The sequence below is a fragment of the Eumetopias jubatus genome, unplaced genomic scaffold (genome assembly GCF_037043125.1).
Source record: "Eumetopias jubatus isolate StellerSeaLion01/CBP00866 unplaced genomic scaffold, mEumJub1_p1.0 scaffold_1, whole genome shotgun sequence".
In the NCBI taxonomy this organism is placed as follows: domain Eukaryota; kingdom Metazoa; phylum Chordata; class Mammalia; order Carnivora; family Otariidae; genus Eumetopias; species Eumetopias jubatus.
This window is the reverse complement of record NW_028274807.1, coordinates 71,943,773-71,962,576: the sequence shown is the minus strand read 5'-3', so window position 1 is coordinate 71,962,576 and position 18,804 is coordinate 71,943,773. Positions and strand designations below refer to the sequence as shown.

General features: G+C 52.0%; 1 protein-coding gene across 1 annotated transcript in view; it reads right to left on the bottom strand.

The window, feature by feature from the left end:
* The window catches only part of XXYLT1 (xyloside xylosyltransferase 1), a 163,401-nt gene that overhangs the window by 127,716 nt on the left and 16,881 nt on the right, over nucleotides 1-18,804 (bottom strand). Inside the window, exon 2 of the mRNA XM_028100816.2 lies at nucleotides 5,599-5,746. Coding sequence (XP_027956617.1) covers nucleotides 5,599-5,746 — 148 coding nt within the window. The remainder of the gene's footprint in view (nucleotides 1-5,598; nucleotides 5,747-18,804) is intronic.

Genomic DNA, 18,804 nt, shown 5'->3' with positions numbered 1-18,804 from the left:
TGGACCCCACTATCTCCCACAGTGATCCACTCCCCATCTCAGACACATCAGCCTTCCAAAAGCACAAGTCTGGTCAGGTTCCTCCATGTCAGAAATGCCCACAGAAGTTCTGTCTCCTGTGGACACGGGCCAGCCCCTCAGCCTGGGATCCAAGCCTCCATGGCACATGCCAACCTCCTTCGCCCATCTTCTTTCCCACTACTTTCCAAAGTGGGCTCTGATATGGTATTCAAAACAGGCAGTGTGTCCTTTCCCAAATACACACCATAACTTCCCAACTGCCTCAACTGCTCACTACCCATTTCAAATAATGACCCTTCGCCCACCCTTCAAAGCCTACCTCAAGTACCACCTCCTCCATGAAGCCCTCGTCCTTTGTGCCAAATGCCTGGGAGTCATCCTCTTGTGAGACTCTCAGCATTGTGGTGGCTCTCCATTGTGGTTTTCTTTCTTTTTTTCAAAGATTTTATTTATTTGAGAGAAAGAGAAAATGAGCAGTGGGGAGGGGTAGAGGGGGGGAGGGGGAGGAGGGGAGAGAGGGAGGGGGAGGGAGGGAGGGAGGGAGAGAGAGAGAGAGAGAGAATGAGCTGTGGGGAGGGGCAGAGGGAGAGGGAGAAGCAGACTCGCTGCTGAGCAGGGAGCCCGATGCGGGGCTTGATCCCAGGACCTGGGATCATCACCTGAGCCGAAAGCAGACACTTAACTATCTGAGCCACCCAGGCGCCCCTCTCCCTTGCGGTTTTCTTGATGTCCCACCCTGACTGCTGGACCTTGCCACCCACGCCTCTGCCATGAGCCCGCAAAGCAGCAAGGTGACAAACATCTCTGAGACGGAGGAGTGGCCAGCCCCACACCACGCACACACTAGACCCTTGGCAAAGGGTTGACCCCAGGACAGGAGAACCTTCCAAGAGAGACTCGTGGGGCGTCTGGGCAGCCTTACCCACTGCTGACTGTCTGGGCAACCGTCCTCCCTGTGCAGGGAGAATGCCACAACCACGGACCGGGCATCATGGCTCAGCCTCAGTGACACCTGTTTTTATGGCCCTGTTGCTAAGCTGGAGCCAACAGCTCCTTGGAGCCGCGTGACACAGAAGAGGGAAGTCGGCAGTCCCTGAGGGGCTGCTCTTCACTCCCTCCAACTCCAGTGGGGCAAAAAATGTTTTCTTTTCCATTGCATAAAGATGCTTCCAAAGGTGACAAACCTAACACCACTAGGAGGAGGAGATAAAAGCCCTATGAGTGTGAGTGGGGAGCACAGTGGCTGCATGTCAGTGGCAGGACAGGCCAGCCAGCCACACCTGACCCCGCCAGCATGCAACCGGAAGGAAAACAGGCTCTGACCAAAATCAGAGCCAGCACGTTTTGCGGGCAGGGCCCCTCAGTCCTCACTCTGCCAAGACGGTCTAGGTGGTACTGCTCCAAGGGGGACAATCAGAGTAAAACACACGAGGTTGACCATCCCCCACCAAGCCCCGCCGGGCCCTCTCCACAGGGCTGCAGTGAGGAGCCAAGACAAGGAGAGAGGAAACCAGGTTTTGCAAGCTTTGAGGGGCTACATGGGTGTGAGAGGCTGGCGCTGCAGGTCTGGCCATCCGGATGAGCATGGGACAGGTCACCAGAACCCAGGCCGGGAGGCCCAGCATGCCCTATGACTCAGAGCAGTGCCCTGACCTCAGCTCCTTGCTTTCTGTCCTGTCGAGGGAGACAGGAACCGTGCTGACCCTCGTATGGGGCTGGCTGCCTGAGGTCCCCCTGAGAGGTCAGACAGCAGTGAGCAGAGAAAATTGTGCAGACCCTCGCATGTGCACGCTGGTGACACGGGGGCAGGGGGCGGCGACACAGGATGGCTTTGTAAGGGTCACCTCTGGCCCAGTGACTCCAGCCATGGGGAGTTATCATAAGGAAATAATCCTAATTAGAGAAAATTATCTTTATGTATGTGGATATTAATCACAGTATAATTTATGATTGTAAACACACACACACACACACACACACACAAAGTGCCAGGTAGCTGAGAACAGGGAAATGATAAAGTGAACTGAGGTTCATCTGCTCAATGGAACCATTCAAAAATTTTTCAAAGACGAGGATCACACAGAAAATGGTGATGAGTCCCATTAATGGAATATGTCATGACACAGCTTTACTTGCACCATTTCTTTCAACCTTTGAGCTTAAAGGTTCAAGCTCATATTCTGATATGCACAGAAAGACCGAGGATGTTTTAAATCTATGACATAACTCCGACTTCGCCTAAGTTTTTAAAAAGCTGCATGCTGGGAAAATATTAGAAGATAATGAAGGAATTCGTGTTTATGTAGTAGTAGAAGGGTAACTTTTTTCTATTTTAATGTAGTTTTCAGATATTCTTTTATTCTTATATATACTTTTAAAATAGAATAAGTAAATAGAGTGTCAGGGTGGCTCAGTCGGTTAAGCGTCTGCCTTCGGCTCAGGTCATGATCCCAGGGTCCTGGGATCGAGCCCCCACATCAGGCTCCCTGCTCAGCGGAGAGCCTGCTTCTCCCTCTTCCTCTGCCCCTGCCTGTGTTCTCTCCCACTCTTGCGCACGCTTGCTCTCCCTCTCCCTCTCAAATAAATAAAATCTTAAAATAAAATAAGATAGAATAAGTAAACATATTTTCAGGGTAGTTCAGGTACGGAAGGGTGGCCCCGCTGCTCCGGGAGGGGAGGGCGAGCACAGGCGGCCACACAGAGAACTAACTGGGATGCCTGGGGCAAGCACCAGACAGGACCTCCCGGGGCGTAGCTCAGCAGAACCTGAGCTGTTCTGACCCAGCCTTCCTGGGTGGGACCAAGGACTTGTGACCCACCCCACTCCCTTCTCCACTTTCCCAGAGGAAGTAGAACTCTGTGAAAGAAACAAATAACCAAAATAGCAAAAATATACCCATTACACAAGAACAAAACCATCAACAAAGCACAAAACAACAGTAGTTTCTATGATTAAAAAAAAAAAAAAAAAGGAATACCAAAAAAGCAGCAATAAAGAGCCAGGACAAACTCAAGGCAGCACTAAGCGTGCTTGAAAACAAAGCATCCTTCCAAAAATCGCAGGATGTGCCGAAGGCTCTGGCCAAGTGCCGGGCGGCAGCTAGACTGCTCAGCAGAGACGCCCAGACTCCGCAGGAACTCCAGGACTGCTCGTTTCGTTTTAGGACTATCAGATTTTAGTAACTCCTAGTAACTCTCTTCATAGGAAGTGGACTTTGGGCTGACGTAAAAGTGAATCTCCGGCAACACTATCGTTTGCCTGAAGAACCCAAGAAAGGATTCGGTGTTTGGGCACCTCCGCTCCTTCCCCACCGATCACGGGCCCCTCGGGGGCATGAACCACACTTGGAGGGACACCGACATCTGATCTACTGCAAACACAGCAAAGCCTCGTCCCTGCAGACGCTGCCCCCCAGACAAGGCCAGGCTTCGGGGCAGGGCAAAGTCAGAGAGCAGAGGGGCGGCAGTCTGGGGGCTCCCTAAGTCTCGTCATCTGCCTGGCCCTCCCCGGCGCTGTGAGGCACAGCTAGCTTCTGTGCCTTCACCATCCCCAAGGAGCTGTACTGCCCCTCGCTCTGGGCACCCCGAAGCCTGGCCTGGCCCGGAGTTTAGCACATGCTGGGTGGTGACCTACCAGCTGCTGAGGGAGGGGCGAGGAAAGGGAGGGAGGAAAGGGAAAGTCGGCCATGCCTCCTCCCAGATCTCCTGCTGGCCCTCGCCAGTCCTTCCCTCACAGCATTTTGCCGAGCCAATCACGCATGCAGGACCACAGCACCGACCAGGCCCTGGAGGCCCCTCTCGTCAAGATGTTTCAAATTAGTTTAATCATGGCATCCTCTGAGCAGACAGAATCCTGCTCCCAAGCTTCATCTATGCAGCAATCAGGATGGACTGCTGGGCAGGGGGCAGGGGTAGGAGAGAGGAGCAGGATAAAGGTAGAACCCCTCGTCCCTCAGCTCCCCGGGACCGCAGAAACCCACAGGGGGATTCCTGTAGGCCTGGACTCTTCCAAATACAAGCCAAAATAGCTCACTAGATGGGCTCCTTTCATTTTCTAGGTGGGGAAACTGAGGCCTAGAGAGGCAAAGTGGCTCAGCAAAGGCACGCAAGTGGCTGGTGGCAGGGCTGGGTCTAGCACCATGTCTGTCTCCCTCTAGAATTCAGAACAGCGGGAACACCTTCCTTACATCTGCATCCCCCACAGCACCAGCATCGGTCGTACCCAGAGGAACCACTCACGGCACACTGGAGGCAACAGAGGAGATGCCGTTTAGAGAAGCAGGCCTCCAAGTCAGACCGACTGGGGCCCAAATCCCAGCCCTGACACTTAAATGGCTGTCTAACCCTGGCCAAGTCCACTCCTCAGTTCCCCAGCTATGGTGGTGCAGAGCTGGGGGGAGGACTCGGTGAGCTCACAGAGCTGCACTGGCTACTGGGGAAGAATCACAAATGCTAGCTCTTCCCCGACACCCTCCTCTCTCCTTCTGATCCCTCCCTGCTCAGCAAATCTCCCTGGGCCTTGCCTTCCAGCAAGAGAACATTCAGACGCCTCTGTGGTACAGGGACTTGCCTTGTGGAGACAGTCACAGCCACGGTGGGCAGGCTCAAATTTCCTGGGGCGTCCAGGGACACCACACTGCCAAGGGGAACCCAGCTTCAATTCCCGGCTTACAGGTCCCTTCCGACACCAGTGGCTCCTGACCCCTCCTTCACCTCTGCTCCGCTGGGCTGGAACAGCAGGTACCACCACAAAAAGGCCTAGCTGTCCCCTGGGCGATCAGGTTCTGCCCGGTCTGGCTGTTGAAACCCCAACAGTCACAGTTCAAGTCGTAGCTACCCCAAGACCCCGGAACTCCCCCCTGCACCCCTAAGAGGCTCAGGTCATGGTTCACCATGGCCAGAAACTGGCGGGCATATCCAGAGCTCCAGAATCAATCAAGGACCACCGGGAGGAAGAGAAGCCAGCAGCCTGGCACACCCCACTAACAAGAACCCTCCAAGGGCTCTAACCCAAGGGTGACCAGACCTGCTGGCACTGCCGCACGAGCCCAACCTACCACAGACGAGACAATCAATCTCTTCTGCCCCGGAGGGGCCAAAGCCCAGAAAAGCCTCTGATTGATTGTGTGTCAAAGTTTCAGAAAACTGAGTTAGAATTTTCACTTCTCATATGTGGACTGGATATTTTAAAGTCAGATAAGTACAGGAACAAACTAGAGAGAAGAGGGTCACAGATTTGGATGGAGGATCCTCTAGCCCAACCTGCCACTTTACAGATGAGCAAACTGAGTCCCGCGGCGGGTAGGGAACGTGTGCAGGCGCTGAGTCAGGCCCAGAGCCCAGATGCCTTGCTTGAGTCTGGAGATACCACACTGCACAACTTCCACTGTCCTCGTGAGTGGGGCCCAGCAGCTGTGCACCCCAGGGCCCTGCCCTTGAGTCTCTGTGCAGAAAGCTGTGACACAAAGGGCATGGCTGGCCCCCTCACCCTCTCCCTCGTGTCTCAGTGGAGCTCTTCTCTCTGATTCAGGGCACTGGCAGCTTTGAACCAGGGCTACTGGCGCGCGTCCAGGTTACCTTTGGGCATAATCTGATGCATGGCGACCGAGAGGAAGAAGATGGAGTCGCTGTAGTAGGTCCCTGAGCCAGCACTGAAGTGCTTCTGCATGGCCTCCACCACCGGGAAGAGCTTGTCCGTCAGCACGCCAACATCATGGAAGACAACCTGCACAGGACACGAGGAAACCGCAGGAATGAGCAGACCCGCTCGAGACAGCCAGCACACACGCTGCCCTTCCAGGGGCCACGAGCAGGGCGGCCCAGGTGAGAGTTACGAAAATGAGGAACCACAGGGAGCCAGCAAAGGCTTGGCCATGAGGACAGGGACACCACGTGTGAGAGTTGTGTAGGCATGCATGTCGGGGGAGCGCAGTGGAAGAGGAATGGGAGCCCTCCCCAGTCTGCTTTCTGCTTCCGAACCCCAAGCTGGGCCACTCGGAAACGGGAAGCCACGTGAAAACGTCTGGTCCTGAGATTTGGGACCCTCCTCGAGTCTGGGCAGCTGGTGGCAGCCCTGGCATCGCCATGCCCAGCAACCGCTCCATGTGTCTGATGCCCCACCTCCCCGTCCAACAGCGTGGACAGGGAGGGGACCCCCAGAAGACAGCCCCGGAAAACGCCGAGTGCCATAGTCAACTTGTCCATCAATTCAACCAGCATTTCCTAAGGGCCCCAGACACTCTGGAGGTGCGGTGAGAGCTAGACGGAATAATCAGGCACCACTTCCTGCAAAACACTTGGGATCTAGAAAGGTCAGCAGCTACTGAACAGAGCTCTGCAAGTTATGAAACACTTTCACGTACCCCAATGCCCGTGACAACCTAGGACTTAGTGAGGCAGACGTCACTATTATAGCTCTATTATGATTACAGATTTATTATCATTACAAATGAGAACGCAGATGCTCAAAGAGGTTACACCTGCCCAAGGTCACAAAGCTACTAAGTGGCAGGGCCAGCACTTGAACTCTGGTCTCTGGATTCCAAGTCCCTCGCTCTTCCAGCTATAAATGCATCCTCTTTCTTAACAGCAACCACATCGGCATAAGCAGCAAACAGAATAGATAAGAGTACTAACAGGACCCTAAAGAGTTGGTTTTCCTTGGCTGACGTTATTCCAGATTATAAATTCATCCCACATGCAGCTACCAAATTACCATGCACTCTGCTCACATAAGTCTTGCATGTTTTCTCTGTTGCTCCGTGTGCCCCCCCGCCCCCAACATCTAGAACACTCCACTGCACACCAGAGGCACTCAGTAAATACAGCCCAGGCCAGAAGCCTGATGTTCCTCCGCCTCCAGCCTCAGCCCTCGCTAGAGGTCTGCTGATGACCCCTCCGACCTCCCTTTTACCCTGGCAGCTCACAGGAAAAACCTCACCCTGCCAGGCTGCCACATATTGCTCAGCCACCACCATATGGACTCCAGGACACCAAGAGTGAGGGGAGAGGCCCCGCGACTCCCCTGACTGGCTTGTTTACCTGGTCAGGGGCTCTGCCAGGGGAGAAAAGACTGGTGAGGGCAGGGCCCCAAGGTTCTCAAGCAGGCGGGTGCCACCCCGTCATCTACGATTGCCCTTCCTCGACCCATCTCAGCTCATTCCCCGCCCGGCCTGCACCTCCAGAACCTTCAGGCATCAGGTCATTAGAAGAACCACCTTTCCCGGCCAGCAGTGGGGGTCCACCGCCCTGTCCGCTTCTCCCGACTTTAGGTTCTACTTTTGGCAGAAACCTGTTTTTGTCTTCACTCACTTAAGTGTTTGCTTTTCTCTTTACTTGTGTTTCCGAAACACCATTACACTTAGATAAACTTTTATACTGTGTTAGCGTCATTGTTCTTGTAACTCTTTGTCTTCTTCAAATGTATTCACATTTCTCTCCTAATGAGCTATTTTCCTTTATCCTTTTCCTGACTCATTTTTTGATGTTTTCTTTTTCATGACTTCTCAACCAGTTCTGCTATTCCCCAGTCCAGATGCCCAATTATGCCTTTTACCTCCTACACCTCCCTTGCTCCCCTCACCCCACCCTGGTGACTTCCTTCCTGGCTGCGTGAGCACCACAAACCCTAGGTCTCCCACCTCCTGCCCTGTCCCCTCCAAACCAGCCCCTGTTGTGCCTCTCGAATAACCAAATACCCAACTTCCCTTCTCCCGCTCCTTGACTTCTAAACCTCCAATGGCTCACTGCACCGGTCACAGTCCAAACTCCCCAGCAAGGCTCCAGACACCCGGCCCTAGTGACTGCCTATCCCTCGCGCCCTCCCTCCTCTGGGGAGTGAGCAGAACTGAACCAGGCTGCCCCCACCCTGTCCTAGATCCTCGTATATTTGTACCTGCTCTTTGCACCATGGGGAACCCCTCCCAGCCCCCATGTGTCTGGTAAACTCCTATCCAGTCTCCCAACCTGGCTCAGACACCGGCGGCCCTGGCCTTGGCTCAGCGTCCCACAATTCATCACATCCTCCTCGGCACCCTCCATCACCCGGATGGAGGCTCCGCTTCCCTGTCTGACTTCTCTACAAGCCTCTGGCGTTCACTGAGGCCAGACGCTATGGCTTCTCTGTGCCCCGTGCCCAGCCCCCGGCCACAGGACAGGCCACCACAGAGGTTTGTGGAACCAAATGAACTTACTAGCTTAGTAACGAAGTTACTAAACCAACCAGAGCCTAAAATACAGAAATGATAACACCTACCTCCTATGGTGGCTTTTAGGACCACCTGGGACAAGTAGAGAAAGCACCTAGTTCAGGGGCTGCCACGCTGCGATTATTCCTAAGTATTAGCATTCTGCCCCCAGCCCCATCCTCAGTCCCCTGAATGCCCTCACAAGCCAGCTTTTCCCTCTGAGCCTCATTACCCCTCCAAACCATGGCTGGAAGTAGGAATTTGACAAGAAGCTAGAAGCTGACAGGAGGGCTCTCTCAGAAATGGAAGCCTCTGTATTCATTAAAAAGGAAGACAGAGAATGGATACGTGCAACCAAACACACACACGTACACGCTCAGCACAGAGCCTACCGAAGCCGAGCTGAGGGAGACAGCTTTCAGCAGCCAGCTTATTCCCTTACCCGGGCCCCCAGCTCACCCCAAAGCTTCACGGGAGACAATTACACCCTATCAGCATTAATAGATTTATGAGGACAAACTGTACTCAGTACATTGTTTCAAATGCTGCACACTGAAGCACCCGCTCCAATGAATATTTCATTTAATAAATCTACTTAAAGATAAATTAATATGTTCCATGGACACACAGCAAGAAGCAAACCACAGGCACGCCAAGTGTGAAACACAACACCCAGGCCTCCCAATGTCTAAAACCAGTTTGCAAACTGTGACCTTCCAAGGGCAGAGTCGGAGTCAGGCACACTAGGAAGCCCCCAGCCCAGGGTCTGGTGCCCGGCAGGGGGCAGTGAGGCAAGAGAGATGGAAGGTGCAAAGTGAGGGGGAGGGGGTGTGGGTTAGAGAAAAGGTCACCCCTCCCACCATTCCTCCCCCCTTTTAAATCTCCAACCTCAAGGGCTGCAGGAAGAATTACCATATAACCTAGAAAACCAGGAGGAATATAAAGTGACTCCCATATCGATGGCAACTGGCCAATGAGAAGACCTAAAACAATGGTTTGGTTTGCACCAACTTGACTATACAATTTTGGGAGACTTAGATTAAAAAGTCAAATCACTATTTGTAACTTCTATAAATTTATTTATATATAAATACTTAAAATTAAAATCCTATTAAAGTACTATTTTTTCCCACACCGGCTCACAAAATGATTTCTTTTTGAACCTCTCCTGTGCATGCTCCACATTAGTGCCTTTATCAACCTGAGGTGAGACATCCAGAGCCGTTTTCCGGGACACATCATCCTTGCCATCCATTTAAGATACAGCTTCTTGTGAATTTATGTAGGATGGTGTCATTGGAAATGGTATCCCAACCCATGAGAATCCACATTCATAGCATCAAGCCATTACTTTTTTTGTCAGCCTATAATTACATATTTGTAGCCACTTACTATCTTCCTTTTATTAGTGATCTTTAAAGGCTCACTTATATCAATATTCTACACTTGTAATTATGAAATTAAAACCCCAGGAAGGATGACTAAATCTGTGTTAAATTTCTTCGCCTCCTTTTATTTTTAATTAATTCTGTCAAGTGACTTCTAGAAGCACTTAAATTCAGTAATGACTGAGGTTGTTCCAGGCTAAGGTGTTCTCAAGCTGTACTTTGTGGTTCAAATAAAACATGTAGTTGAGAGAGCACTGAGTACAAGAGACTCAGGAAAGACTCAACTCTTTTGGAAAGGGCAAATTGGGGAGGCGGGGAGAAGGGAAGCTTGCCTCCCATCCACCATGCACAGCACATTCTGGACACTTCCAATACGAGGAGACCCAAGCAACCAGAACAGCACAGTCTAGTGCCAGGGAGGGGGAGAGGTCTTTGCCAGCCTGGCCCTGGGCTCGCGGGCACAGACAGGCCTGAAGAGCCAGGCCACAGCTCCCCTCAGCACTCACTGAGGACATAAAGCAACGCCAAGTCTTAGCTCAACTTAGTGGAGAAAACTCATTGATCACTTGGCATGCCCCACAGGGAGTCAGGTCACACCATGATCCGGGCGCCAAGAAACCAGGTGACAGGGGCTGGCTCTGCACACAGATGCCGGGTTCCCAGGAAACACCAAGGCAAGGTCTGCTTGAAGAACAGCGACTCCTCCAGCCACGGACACAGTGGCACAGGATGGCAACATCGCATCCCCATGCTCAGCTGGAGACTGTCCCCAGAACTGCTGCTGGAGAGAAGAACGATAGCACAAAGCTAACATTCCTGGTGCACCTGCCACAGGCTGGAATCTATGTACTGCAGGAATGGCCAACGGGGTGTCCACTTGCCCCAAGGGGCGGCCTGGAGCACCGGGTAGGAAGGCTTCTGCAGCTGCATCCGGACTCAAGCCACCATCAGTACCAGTGTCCACCAGTGGGTGCGCAAACTCGACCCCCAGTGCTGTGGGTGCCCTGTTTCGGTCCCTCCCTAATGTGACTTTCATCACTTCTGCAAGATGTCCTAGATGTAATTCAATCTTGCCAGGCAGAAGCACAAACAGCTGAAGAGGAAAAAGGAAGCCTGCCCGTCTAATTCCCAAAGAATTTCCAACATCCAAGCTCATGACCCACTTTACTAACAGCTCAAAAGCTAAAGGCGTCCTCACTACAAGGTGTCCAGTTGCTACAATACATCTTGTCTGGTTCCCTCCCCACTCTCCTCTCCACCTCACACTTACTGCACTATCAGAAGTTTCCAGATAACCAGATCTGCAGTTAACGTTCTGGGACTCCTACAAGATTCCCAACGTTTTGGCAGATTCCATTTCTCCCACACCTCGATCTGGCCTGGGTAGGGAGGACAGGTAAGACAGACCCAGCAGCTATGGAGAGGGCCCGCCGCTCGGGGGGTGCCTGAGGGCCGAACCACGTCACCCAGCAAGCTGCAGCCTCGCTGTCAGGAGGGGAGCCGGGATCTGAGCCCTCCAACTCCAGAGCGCAGAGGCTGTCGCTGGGGGGTCCTACAAAAATGCAGACTCCTAGGTCCTCGCCCCAGACATCATGAGCCAGCTTGCAGGCAGGCTCAGGAATCTTCGTTCAGAAACCAGCCGTAGGTGAGTCTACTGCAGGTGGTCCTCAGACCCTCAGAGAAGTGCCCTCCCGGAATTGGTGCCAGTCAGACGGCCTCAGGGTGCTGGCTGGGCTCAGCTCTGGCAATCACACTGCAGGAAGGCTGTGGGCAAGCTCCCACAGCATGTCCAAAGGAGAAGACCAAGGTGGCAAAAGGTCCAGAGCCCTTCCCCTGAGAAGCAGCTGGAGGGTCTGTGGGTATGTACCCCGGTGGGGATGTGCCAGATCTTTCTCTCCCGTTCCTCCATCTCTCCCCATGCATGTTTTCACATTTTATTTTCTTGCCTGTAATGGAGAGAGGATAAATAGCAAAGGAATACCCCTACCCCCTTTCAAACCTCGATTCTCTGTTGACTAGGAGCCCCTAACAGAGGAATCGAGCAGAGACCCCGAGTTAGAACAGGCCACCATGACGGCAGGGGAGAAGAACCCAGACTGAGGAACTGGACACGGTGCCCTGTGTGCCCAGTGTGCCTGCACCAACGTCTCTTAGCCCTCACCCCGTGTTGCGCTCCCCACCTCCAGCAGGTAAAAAGATGAAGACCTGATGAGCATATAGCAACATAAAGAGGCTGTGTACATGACAAGAGCGGACTTGTCATGTTGTGACCTACAAGACACGCCAAGTGTCTTGTAGGTGCTCTGCTCCGTAGACCTCCAAACACCCGGGCCCTCCCAGGGAATTTCCAGGATGACCCCGAGGAACTACGGCAAACCACCCGGACAGAGCCACATCCTCGAAAGGCAAAGAAGGATCTGAGAAAAGACGAAAACATGGAGAAGAGTGGAGACAGACAGAGGAAGTGGCCCAGATGCTCCTCCGAGGCTGACTACGAATGAACCATAAGGCGACTCCAAGAGAAAATTGGGAGGAGGGGGGATGGAAAGGTCAGCGCTTTCTTCTGGACTCTGGAAGTGTTCATGACCAGCTAACAGTGACGTCAGACTGTGGCTGCATGGCCTTCCAGATATCCTTGCCACAGCTGAGGGGCGCATTAAGCAGAAATCCATAATTTCTACAGCACGGTGCAGCTAACCGCCCAGCTCCGTGGCCCGTTTCACCAGGCCACTCACCCGCCGCCTGCTGCCCCGGTCACCAGGTCCCAGATCCCTCCTCTCAACCCTGAGCAGTCATTCTTAAAAACAAATGCCTCGGTCACTCCTCACCTTTTCCAGCACTCACTAAAGAACACATTTAGTGAGTTCTTTAAAACAATCCTTACATAGCAGTTACAATCATTCCTTAATTCGCTTCTTTTACAAATGATGAGGTTTGGTTTTTTTACATGTAATGCCAAACTTGCTGACAGTCCAGGCCAATTTTCCACAATATAATGTTTTCCACCTCAAAAGATAAGAGAAGGCATGAGACGGAAGGACAGCAGTGGAAGGATGGAAGAGCTATTAGGTCAGAGAGAGAACGACAGCAGCAGGACTGTCTGGGGAAACCTCAGGAGGAGCTGTCTGGTCTCTCTACTCACCAGGAAGTCCACTGACTATAGATCTGGCAGGTCTTCTTGACCAGGTTCCCTGATCTGTTAAAATCCCCCATGACCTTCATCAAGATAAAAAGCTTTTGCACAGCAAAAGAAACAGTCCACAAAACCAAAAGACAACCAACAGAATGGGAGAAAATATTTGCAAATGACATATCAGATAAAGGGCTAGTATCCAAAATCTATAAAGAACTTACCAAACTCAACAGCCAAAGAACAAATAATCCAATCAAGAAGTGGGCAGAAGACATGAACAGACATTTTTCCAAAGAAGACATCCAAATGGCCAACAGACACATGAAAAAGTACTCAAGATCACTCGGCATCAGGGAAATCCAAATCACAAAACCTCAATGAGGTACCACCTCACACCCGTCAGAATGGCTAAAATTAACCAGTCAGGAAACGACAGATGTTGGCGGGGATGCGGAGAAAGGGGAACCCTCCTACGCTGTTGGTGGGAATGCAAGCTGGTGCAGCCCCTCTGGAAAACAGTCTGGAGGTTCCTCAAACAGTTGAAAATAGAGCTACCATACGACCCAGCAATTGCACTACTGGGTATTTACCCCAGAGATACAAATGTAGGGATCCGAAGGGGTACGTGCACCCCAATGTTTATAGCAGCAACGTCCACGATAGCCAAACTGTGGAAAGAGCCAAGATGTCCATCGACAGATGAATGGATAAAGAAGACGTGGTATATATACACAGTGGAATATTATGCAGCCATCAAAAGGAATGAGATCTTGCCATTTGCAATGACGTGGATGGAACTGGAGGGTGTTATGCTGAGTGAAGTAAGTCAATCAGAGAAAGACATGTATCATATGACCTCACTGATCTGAGGAACTCTTAATCTCAGGAAACAAACCGAGGGCTGCTGGAGTGGTGGGGGGTGGGAGGGATGGGGTGGCTGGGTGACAGACATTGGGGAGGGTACGTGCTATGGTGAGCACTGTGAATTGTGCAAGACTGTTGAATCACAGATCTGTACCTCTGAAACAAATAATGCAATATATGTTGAGAAAAAAAAAAAGGAGAAGATAGCAGGAGGGGAAGAATGAAGGGGAGTAAATTGGAGGGGGAGACGAACCATGAGAGACGATGGACTCTGAAAAACAAACTGAGGGTTCTAGAGGGGAGGGGGGTGGGGGGATGGGTTAGCCTGGGGATGGGTATTAGGGAGGGCACGTTCTGCGTGAAGCACTGGGTGTTATGCACAAACAATGAATCATGGAACACTACATCAAAAACTAATGTAATGTATGGTGATTAACATAACAAAAAATTTAAAGGAAAAAAAAAATCCCCCATGACCTATGACCTCCCAAAGAACACTGCAGTTTCACCAGGAGTGACACCCAAAGGAATGCAGTTGGCAGATTCCAGCTTCAACCTGGCAGGCAGGAAGTGGCCCCAGGTGGGGGGCCTGCCCCACGCTCCCTACCCCCTCTACCCCTCCCCCCCCCAGGTCCCCACTCCCCTGCTGGCTCTCTGGGACTGGACACAGCTAGAACCCAAGCAGGGATCCAGGGTACCCTCCGAGCTCAGACCAGTCAGACTCCAGGACGGCCTCCACCATTTGCCGGCTCTCCTAAGTTCCATGAAACCCCTCGTCCAGTGCTCCCCAAGATGTGGCACACACCCACGGCGGGGCGGGGTGGGGGAGGGCAGAGTACAGAAGAAAATTCTAAGAGGCACACAAACCAGCCACTTTAATACTTATGGACTGATTTTGATATGTAAAATACGAGAAAATTAGCAAAACCACTTCAGAACTATGATTGCGCAGGCAGTACCTAAGGAGAGGCTAAGGAAAAAGATTTAAAGAAGAGTCGGTTTAAAATACACATTAAGTAGATAATGCCACAGGCAGTTATGGGATTTGCGCAAAAACCGTGAAGGAAACATTCAAATGACCTGACTCGGGAGACACCGTTCATGTCCATCACCGCTTTTGGGGGGTGAGATGATGTGTTTAAAATGCCAAGCACAGCACTGACAGCCAGGCGGTGTCCGCGGCGTGAGGGCTGGCCTCCCCCGAGGTCAGCCCCAGCAGGCGTCAGGACCGGATCTCCAGCAAGCCCTCCCGTAACCTCAAGCCACGAGTCCCCCTGGCACGGCAGGACACCACACCGCTTTACCCCACCAGCCAGGCGCGGGCATCTGCGCATCATAAGCACCACAGGGAAGTGAGACGTGTGGTGGGCAGCCACGCGGACAAACATGAGCTCATTCAACCCTCGCCATGACTGTGCCCTTCATAAAGGGGATGTCGCCTGTCCAAGGTGGCCCGCTGGATGGCCAAGGCCCAGATCTGAGCCCAGGCCCTTCTGATTCTAGAATGCAAGCAACCTGCCAGTCCCTAGGGACTGCCCCCCGCCCCACCTTTCTTCCTCTTTTATTCCCTCACCGAAGGCAGAGCCCCACTGTCTGGGGAGTGACATGTTTCCAGCCCTCCGGAGGCCACAAGTCTGGGTGTGAATGAAGTCTGGTGTAGAAAGCCTCGTCATGCTCTTAACCCAATAAGCACCCTTCTCCTGCAGGGTCCCGAATCCCGCACTCCTCCCCAGCCCACAGCTTCCTCTCTCCCCTTGGCCAGGACGCTGGCCTCCTAAACAGGCCTCCCCCCTTCATTCTGTCCTCCACACAGCGGCCAGAGTGGCCCTTCTCCACTCAAAACCCAGCCACAGCCCCTCCCGTCATCAGTCAAAGCCAGAGTCCTCACGGGCACTGGGGCTGTGCCGGGGTCTGCGGTCCTCCTGTAGGGCCTCCCCCGCCACGCCCCCACCACCACATGCAAGGCCTTGCTGCTCCCCGCACACGCCAGGCGACCTCCCACACAGGCCTGCACTGTTCCCCATGGTTGCACGGCCAACTCCACTCCTCAGGCCTCTGCTCAAAAGCCACCTCCTTAGTGACAGGGTCCCGGCCTCTCAACTAGCAATCACAACTGCCCCACACTCCCGAGGCCTCTTACCCTGCTAACATACTGTGTAACTTACTCACCTCCTAGGACGCTGCACAACTTCCTCATTTGCTTGTCATGGAACAACAAAGAGATGAAATGAAACCTAGCCTTTTTGAGCCCCTACTTCACGGTGTCCCAGGAAGCAAAGCAAACAAATGTTATTAGCTCATTTAATCCTCTTCCTGCCAGAACATAAGCTCCAAAAAGGCAAGATACTTGACCTGTTCTGCCCCCTTTGTTCATTGATACACCCAGCACGTATCAATGTCCTGGGGTACTGCTGAAACCTATTAGACACACAGGTAAGTATGGCTCAGTCTACATGGACCTTAAACATGCTCATTGCAAAGAAAGCAGTGCTCCTTTGTTCTGGCTTTCCTAAGTGTCCCCCAAGGACTAGCCACAGCCTTTGGCTTCCCCTCTGTTGGCATTACTCTGCTTTGGCCCTAAGCCCCTGGGATCTGAGGATCTTCCCTCAAACTGTGAGAACACAGACCACTTCACTGAGGAGATGGATTCATAGCACAGGGAAGAAACTGGTCATCAGGGAGCACCAGACCACTGTCACCCTGCAAGGCAGCCAGCCCCCCAATCCCCACTCAGACCTAAGAGCTGCCCAAGGCTCAGGCCTAGCAGCCCGTGGCTAGGAACGTGGATTTTGCTAATTGTACAAATGGATAGGAGAGACAATGTGGAGCTAAGAGCTCACACAGGTCACTGATCCAACCCTCTCATTTCAGACGGGGGAAACTCAGGCCCCAGTGAGGGGGAAGGGGCTCTCCCCAGGTTACACGGCAAATCACTGCCCCAAAAAGCCAGGCCTTGTGCCTTCTCAGACAGCTCTGCAGCGGTGGAGGTGAGACTCAGGGTAAGGCCAGTCCACCTCTACCTGGAGGCACCCTCCTCTCTGCTCTCAGCTACAGATATTCTGAAATGCTGGGGAAGGCTGGTCCAAGTCTCCACATGACCAGAAAGCTTGGGGTGGTGCAAAGGAACCCTCAGGTTTGCCCTGAAAGTTTCCCTCCTATCCTATTTATTCCCCAAGCGGGCCTCAGGTTTCCACCTCCTGATGCAAAGGCAAAAGGACCCGCTCCAAGAAAAGGGAGCCTGCACACCAAGTGCTTGGGAGGACGGCGAGTGGGCGGCAGGAGCACCGCACCGGACAAGAGCTCACAGTGCCTCAGAAGGACGCACAGGCTCCTGGGCCAGGAAATGCCTGTTCAGGTGTGCACTCTGGAGGAACCCAAGCACATATGTGTACCCAGACACACACCGGATGCTCACTGCGGCAACGTCTGGGTGACAGAAAGGGAACAACCCAGCCACCTCTATTGGGAAAATGGATAAACAGGTGTACACTTAATGAAATCCTACACAGCAATTAAAATGAGCAAATAAGACCCACATATATCATCTTGGATACGTCCCAAAACCATATGCTGAATGAAAAAAAGAAGTATCAAAAGACTATATATTTAAGGACAGTATTTTTATGACTGTTTAAAGGGCACACGGGTGGCTCAGTGGGTTAAGTGTCTGACTCTTGGTTTCAGCTCAGGGGCGTGGGATTAAGCCCCACGTCGGGCTCCATGCTCAGCGCAGAGTCTGCTTGAGATTCTCTCTCTCCCTCTCCCTCTGCCGCTCCCCCTGCTCATGAGCAGATGCTCTGTCTCTCTAAAATAAATAAAATCTTTACTATAACTGATTAAAATATAGAAAGCAATAAAAAATACACATATCCATTTTTGTAGGCACATATGTATGTGATAAAAGTACAAAAACACAAATTCCACAAAGCTCACCCCCTTCTGATGTGTGATAACGAACACCTCGGGAGGGGTAGGATGGAGAAGAAGTAGGAGTGGGCTTGAAGCTAGATCCATAGTATCTTGTTTCTTTAAAAAAAGAATCTGAAGCAAATACAGCAAAACGTTAGCACCTATTGAACCTATATAATAATAGCATAATCTATTACGTTTTCTCTGGATTTTTCCATATTTAGGTGTGTCCTAACTTAAATTTTTAACATATAAGAAATAAAATACTGGGGCACCTGGGTGGCTCAGTCGGTTAAGCGTCCGCCTTCAGCTCAGGTCAGGATCCCGGGGTCCTGGGATCCAGCCGGCCTCGGGCTCCCTGCTCAGCGGGGAGTCTGCTTCTCCTTTTGCCTCCGCCCCTCCCCCCTGCTTGTGCTCTCCCTCTCAAATAAATAAATCTCTTAAAAAATAAATACAGTAAAATACCAAAAAAATAGAATACTAAGAAGAGACAAAGCTGGGTTGTACAATGTAAATTAGCTATAAAACTCTGTAACAGAAAGCCAAGAGGGCAGGCACTGAGGAGTGTTACTGCTGGGTCGTGATTTTCAGATATAATTTATGGGCATAGGCCCACTTCCAACTGTGACATGTTCCTTCTGAAGAGTCAAGGAAGAGCTCAGAGAACGATTCAAAAGAAGGAAAACACACACACACAGATGTTCTCTGTGGCTTATTTAGAGGGTGAAAAATCAGAAACTCCCAGGACAGCTTACAAAAGAAAAATGATAGTAACTGACAATACAACCGTACAAACGATAAGCACGAGACAAGACAGAAAGATGGGGAAACGTCCTCGAGCTGCAACCCCACATACGGGTCTCGCAGGAAGCACGCAACCAAGTGCCCTGGCTGCACCCAAAGCATGCCTGCGGTGGGCAAGACTCAAAGGCAACATGCAAGAGTGCGGACGGCTCCTTAGGACTGGGCGCACAGCTCCACCCTACCCCAGCGGCAGGGGTGGGTGGGCTCTCCGGGGCTCCGCTCCCTGCTCCCCCCACTGCCCAGGGACTAGGCGGATTCCTCCGAATGCGATGCGTTCACGGGGCACTGAGAATCCCCTTCCATATTTCCAGGCGAGAACAAACCCCTCAAAGATTTCCAGAAATCCATTCCAGATGCGGCACATGTCACAGAAAAGGGCTCGGGGGTCAGCAGCTCCAGAAACCAAGAGGTTAAGTGCAGGGTCCTACTTCATCTCCCAGAGCTAGCTGCTTGAGACAGAGCTTTTGCTTTAAGTAAAGAGAAATGCTCTCGTTCTGCG